This window comes from Notothenia rossii (genome assembly GCF_949606895.1).
Source record: "Notothenia rossii genome assembly, chromosome: 7".
Classification (NCBI taxonomy): Eukaryota; Metazoa; Chordata; class Actinopteri; order Perciformes; family Nototheniidae; genus Notothenia; species Notothenia rossii.
This window is the reverse complement of record NC_136905.1, coordinates 83,223,484-83,230,356: the sequence shown is the minus strand read 5'-3', so window position 1 is coordinate 83,230,356 and position 6,873 is coordinate 83,223,484. Positions and strand designations below refer to the sequence as shown.

General features: G+C 41.0%; 1 protein-coding gene across 1 annotated transcript in view; it reads right to left on the bottom strand.

Moving 5' to 3' along the window:
* Positions 1–626: 626 nt before the first annotated feature.
* sptbn5 (spectrin, beta, non-erythrocytic 5) overlaps positions 627–6,873 on the bottom strand; it is a gene marked incomplete at its 3' end in the record, with an annotated part of 89,304 nt that continues 83,057 nt past the window's right edge. The window contains exons 63-66 of the mRNA XM_079692876.1: positions 6,118–6,322; positions 4,036–4,215; positions 1,529–1,684; positions 627–848 (exon numbers count right to left, since the gene is read on the bottom strand). Coding sequence (XP_079549002.1) covers positions 627–848; positions 1,529–1,684; positions 4,036–4,215; positions 6,118–6,322 — 763 coding nt within the window. The remainder of the gene's footprint in view (positions 849–1,528; positions 1,685–4,035; positions 4,216–6,117; positions 6,323–6,873) is intronic.

Below are 6,873 nucleotides of genomic sequence, written 5' to 3'. Positions count from 1 at the left end.
CATTTTGAATGGACCTACACGAACTAACAACTGTCATTTTGAATGGACCTACATGAGCTAACAACTTTCATTTTGAATGGACCTACACGAGCTAACAACTTTCATTTTGAATGGACCTACACGAGCTAACAACTGTCATTTTGAATGGACCTACACGAACTAACAACTTTCATTTTGAATGGGCCTACATGAACTAACAACTGTCATTTTGAATGGACCTACATGAGCTAACAACTTTCATTTTGAATGGACCTACATGAGCTAACAACTTTCATTTTGAATGGACCTACATGAACTAACAACTTTCATTTTGAATGGACCTACATGAACTAACAACTGTCATTTTGAATGGACCTACATGAACTAACAACTCTCATTTTGAATGGACCTACACGAACTAACAACTTTCATTTTGAATGGACCTACACGAGCTAACAACTGTCATTTTGAATGGACCTACATGAACTAACAACTTTCATTTTGAATGGACCTACATGAGCTAACAACTGTCATTTTGAATGGACCTACACGAGCTAACAACTCTCATTTTGAATGGACCTACACGAACTAACAACTGTCATTTTGAATGGACCTACATGAGCTAACAACTGTCATTTTGAATGGACCTACATGAGCTCGCTGCAGAGGGATAAGTATTTCTGAACGTCTTCGGCCTGGCCCAGCCTGGCTCTGCGTTGGGAGGCTTTCTCCTGGACGTTTCTCCAGAACACCTCCAGTTCCTCCAGCCTCTGAGTCACCGCGGATCGGACCGGAGGCTGCCGGCGGCTCAGAGCTCGACCTTCGTCTTCACTCTTCTTCACCTCCTCTGAGATCAAAGCCAGGTCCCTCTGATGGCACAAACAACAACAACATCAACAACCAGGTTAACTGATGTCGTTAAGAGTAAAAAATACACCAACAAGATTTATAATCGTACTTACAGTACAGCTAGACAAACTATTACGCAAATCTGGTAACAGCGTTTTCCATTTTCTGCTAGTTCAAACTTTTCTTACGGTTAATTTCAGATGCAAATATTGTTCTTTTTGCTGAACTACATTTATTGAACTCTACAGATACAAAATGGATGGATAAGAAAAACTGCATTAATCCTCATCGGGACATTTCCAGCAGTATATCAAATTAAACTAAATCTTTACTAACTAAAATGTAATAATGTACTATTTGAAAAAGGTCTCTGTATAATTTGTACTTGCCTTTGGTATGTGGCATTGCAAATACTTTAGTACTTTTACTTCAGATGCAATTTGAATGCAAAACATTGACTTTTTACTGAGTATTACTACACCAGTGTGGTGTTTTACTAAAGTCAAATGTTATTCCAATCAATATTCCACCACTGGTCAAACCAAATATAACTATAAAAAACACACACGTATTTATGGCTCTAAAAGCAATATTCATCTCTTACCGATGCAGCATAATGTGAAGGACACGTCAAACTTTCCCACAACTAATCAGAAGAGTTGGTACTTTATGTAAACATCAACAGAAAAATCTTTCTCACCTCCAGCGCCTCGTGCTGCCTCAGCAGAGTCTGGATGGAGTGCAGGTCGTGCTCCTGATCCTCCGCCTCCAGCACCGCCTCTTTCTCCGCCATCCAGCCCTTCAGCTCGTCCACGTCGTGATTAAACTGATGAACTTCCCGCGCTGCCTGCAGACTCTGGAGGACACGGGACACAATACAATAAAACACAATACAATATAGACCCTCCAGAAAAACGCGATTATGGGATCGCATAATTTACCGCATAGTCAGCAAAATGGCGCAGATTTTTAAAAGGGGGCTTAATCCCCGCATTTTTTCACACAAAGTAGTAGTGATGATGATGAAGACGCGACGTCATCAGCTCGCGCATCACAGAAGGTAAACAACACCGTAGAGTGAACGTGTGGAACTCACGCGAGAGAGAAAACACCAAGATGAACAAATCTGATCCATCTCATTTACCCACGAACATTTCTGCTAAAGACCGGGCAAAGCAGCACCCCGATGTCTTTCACAAAAGTGTGGGGAAACTATTCTGCACCCCGTGCAACTGTGTGTTGGAGCATAAGAGAAAGTCGACAGTGACGACCCACTTTGATTCATTCAAACATTCAAAATGCTTTCTGCTGCTGCGGACAAGAAAGCCAAACAACTCACTTCACCGAGGGATCAACCTCCAAAACCCTTTAGAGGGCTACAAGAAACGAAGTGAGTAGCCTCCAAGATTGAAGCTGCAGATAACGAACGAGTAAACGAAAACAGAATGAGGCGGAGGTGTGTGTGTGTGTGTGTGTGTGTGTGTGTGTGTGTGTGTGTGTGTGTGTGTGTGTGTGTGTGTGTGTGTGTGTGTGTGTGTGTGTGTGTGTGTGTGTGTGTGTGTGTGTGTGAGATTAAAATAGCCCAATTGCTTTTACAATAAATAAACATTGAATGTGTTTAATTGAATAGTAAAGCGGTTTAACGTTAGTGGCAGGTTGTGTGTGAGAGAGAATAAATAAGACAGCCCAATATTTAAAATAATCTATTCTTTTTCGCAACTTCCCGCAATTTCACCGCATAAAATCACATAAAGACTCTGCATGTTGAATCAAATAATCAAGGATTTTTGCCCGCGTTTTTCTGGAGGGTCTAACAATACAATACAAAAGGGGCTTTATTGGCATGACCACATTTTAAACATAGTATTGCCAAAGCATTCCGCACAATACTGCTATATTTTATTTGACTATATATATATATTTGTTTTTTATGTAAATAAAATAGTTCTCTATCTGTGTTTTAAAAAAAATTTTTTACTTTTATGTATGCACCATGACAGCAAGTCAAATTCCTCGTACACGTCAACCTACCTGGTGATAAACCTGTTTCTGATTCTGACAAGCGTTATAACTAGGGATGGGTATCGTTAAGCTTTTAACGGTCCTACTACTTTTATCGATTATCGGTTCTTTTGAAGAAAAGAAAAAAGTCAATTCATTAAACAAATTGTAAATAATGTGAACTTACAGTATTTACTGCAAACTTACAGTGGTAGAGCAACACAGGTGGGGCAGACAGGTTTGCTACAAAAGGCCTATCGGTTCTTCTGGAGGAAGATTAAGGTATACATAACATACCTGACGTGGAAACGTTACTCGTGGATGAGACAGTCGAACCCGGTGCATTTCCGTGTCAATGTGGTGCACTTGGCTAAATGTTTAGACAAATTGCTCGTGTTACCGCTAGGGATGTCCCGATCACCTTTTTTTGCTCCCGATCCGATTCCGATCATTTGATTTTGACAATTTGCCGATACCGATTTTTCCCGATCCGATCTTTATGCAATGCATTAAGAGGAAAAAAAACATTGAAGTTGTCCCTTAAGGTTATTTTTTTATTTAAATTGGATATTCTATCCAACATGGATATAGCTTCTTTCTTTCACAGCAGCATTGGATCAGTTCAGTTGTGCAGCATTGGATCAAAACTAAATAAAGCTTTCAGTACTCGTTAGCTTACTGCTACAATTAGACACTGCGCCCACTCTGTTGCCAGATTTGAGAGAAATAACCAGGTCTATGAAAACAAGCCCCAAAGAAGCAACACATACATGATGTTGTGTAATTTGAAACCAAAACTAAGGCCTCAGGATGACTTTAAGACTTGAACATGGTCATTTTTGTTTTGTAACATTGAATACAACATTTTAAAAAAAGTATTTATAATTTTTTTTTTTTAAATCCCGATCCCCGATTTTTTTCTCCCGATTCCGATCTTTTGAAAATCACGTGATCGGCTCCGATCCCCGATCACGTGATCGGATCGGGACATCTTTAGTTACCGCCCTTACATGCTAAACTCTTATTGTACTTTTGGCCACGAGCATTGTCCACATCAAGACGGGTAACATTTAACCACAGCGTAAACACTAAACATGAATGTCAACAATACATGTGGCATAACAGCATGCTGTATAAGTACGCACTGTTGCCCCCTCTTTCCTCCCACAGGTATCAGATGTTTGTGAGCTCTGAGATGTTTCCTACCTGCTCTCTGGCCCTGATGCTGCTGTTAAGCTCCTCCCACAGATCGCTGAGGGCGTCGTCTCTCCTCCGGGCCGAGCTGTCCGTCTGAAGGCCTCGACTCAGCTGCTGCACCGAGGTCAGCCGAGTCCGACCCAGACCCGACGTCTCCGACACCAGAACCTCCAACTTCTTCTGAAGCACCTGCAGGACGAGGGAGGAGAAGAGAGTTTAAAACAATGGATCAAATATCACGGATGCCGATGACCTAATCTTTTATTTTCATGAGCAATGAACGCTAGAGGGGGAGCAGAACAGTTTTAAGCTTCTTCTTGCCTCTTTTGAACATGACGGAAACAATGAGATTTATTTGTCAAGCCCTCGCAGATATTACCCCCCATTCATTTAGTTTGTTGTTCAGCATGGAATCATTCATTAGCTAACAATGACATTATTGTTCTATTCATACAATAATGAGGCGTGTGGCGCAGTGGATAGAGCCTTGGTGTTTGGATCAGGTTCAAACCCCACTGCAGTCACCATGTCGTTGTGTCCCTGAGACACTTCACCCCAAATAGCTCCTGTGGGGATTGCCCACAATATTGAGTATGTAAGTTTAACAACTAACTCTAACATGTAACTAATATAAAGGGAGGTCAGGTACTCTTTAAAACAGCTGCTAGTTATGGGTACTCAGCAACTTAAAGGTAAGAATGGAGAAACCAGCTCGAGTGCGCTAGAATTTGAAAATAAGCAGCCGAAAAAAATCTGCCCCTTCCTTCAGACTTCCTCACAGAGCCCCTCCTCCAACGCACATGACCAATGAGGGCACGAGATAAGTTTGTGCACAGATGGAAGGCTGACAGGCAGGTAGGACATCCAGTTACTTTAGCCGGCTCAGATGATTGGTCGTGCTTTTTACAGAACCACGGCTTCCAGAGATGATATTTTTTTTAGGGCTGTTAAAATATTTAATCGCGATTAATCGTTATCTGTTCTAAATGTACCTTAGCTTAGAGGAATATTTTTCAAGTTTTTAATACTCTTATCAACATATGAGTGGACAAATATGCTTTATGCAAATGTTTATTATCATTTGAACAATGACAAATATTCTCATGAATATTAAACATAACAACCTCTGACATTACAAATATTCGCCTCAATTCAACCTGGAACCTCTCATACAATAATACGATACAAAGTGTGTGTGTGTGTGTGTGTGTGTGTGTGTGTGTGTGTGTGTGTGTGTGTGTGTGTGTGTGTGTGTGTGTGTGTGTGTGTGTGTGTGTGTGTGTGTGTGTGTGTGTGTGTGTGTCAGGGTTTCCGTTAGCCGGTAATAACCGGTTTTTAGCTGGTAAAATTTAATAAAAACCGGTAAATTCAAAACCTGCCGGTCAAAATGTCCGATGCTCCGATCGATTGTCCGCCGATCATTATCGGCCGATATTCACTCTTAATAGTTTGATCGGCGCTCTCTATAAAGGCCGATCAGGAGAGCTGGATCTGATCGATATGGACATAAACCCGAGTGAAGTGTAACCGGACGCGAGAGAGAGATCAGATCAGCTGCTGCATAATCACCTGAAGCCCCGCCCACTGTTTAGCGCGCTGCATGAGAAACTGACGGGCTGTCAGGAGAGAGAGGGAGGGAGAGAGGAAAAGAGAGGATCCGTTTCTCCCGTGTTATTATTCAAAGTTAATTTAAACGTTTGAATAATTGACTTCATCTACTACAAGTAGTTTCTTTGAATGTAATAATTATGTTGTTTGTTGTTTGTAATCATTTATTGAAAAATGAATCTGAATTTTTCGATCTGTTACGATTTTAAACTGAAGCAATATAAAAATGACTCCCATGAACTGAGTTGTAATCATCAGCATATCCGGTCCTAGTCCGGTAATTACCTGCTAACGGAAATTGTCAAAGCATTTCATGTATTCATTGCTATCTGGATGTTAAGAGTATTCCATGGAATATAACAACAAGTGTTTCTGAAGTGAATTACCTACCCCACCTTTAAGGACATTTCAAAGCCCATACTTCTTTACTTTTACTTGAGTAAATAAGTTTAGTTAGCACTTCTAATTGTACGTGAGACTCACCTCCACGTCCTCCAGATCTTGTCCGCAGTCTTTGGACTCCACCACCGTCTTCTTGGATGTCAGCCATGTTTGTAGTTCTTTGGCTTCTCTCTCGAACACGTAGAGGCGGAGCTGGTCTTCCAGAGCGGAGCGACGAGAAGTTGAGAGTCGGAGGAGAGTCTCAAAGTGTTCAGCAACACCTGGGAGAGCCTCACTGACCAGAGGACTGAGACAGAAACACTTTAATTCATTTTGAACATACTAGTTTTCAACATACTAGTTTAATTATTACCGCGCTGTCTCGCCCTGCAACACATTACAAACTCCTTGAGAAACTCCTCGTAATTGCTCGGAAGTGTATTTTGTGTAATGTTACCATTTGGTATAGGGAGATTTTTAACACTCTCCCCCATGAAAGACTGTGTCTGTGTTGTGCATTGTTCTGTATTTTGTATCGCATGTGTGTGTTAGAAAAATATCGCTCGCCACCGGCTTGATATAATCAGGATCCATGTATCTGTGATCCTCTCCAGAATGGAAGGAGTCATCACATACAGAGCATCAACTAGTTCCTGAACAGTGTCCTTCACATGCTGATATCCAAGAGAGGGAGTTACACAGTCACAAGATGGAGGAATACCGGTTCTTCTAGGTAATCATACATCCTGTCATTAACAAAATACTGACTTTTTCTCAAAATCTCAAAATTCTGAATTTGCCTGAAAATTTGAACCATAACCCAAAATCCTGACTTTTTCTCAAACTTCTGACTTTTTC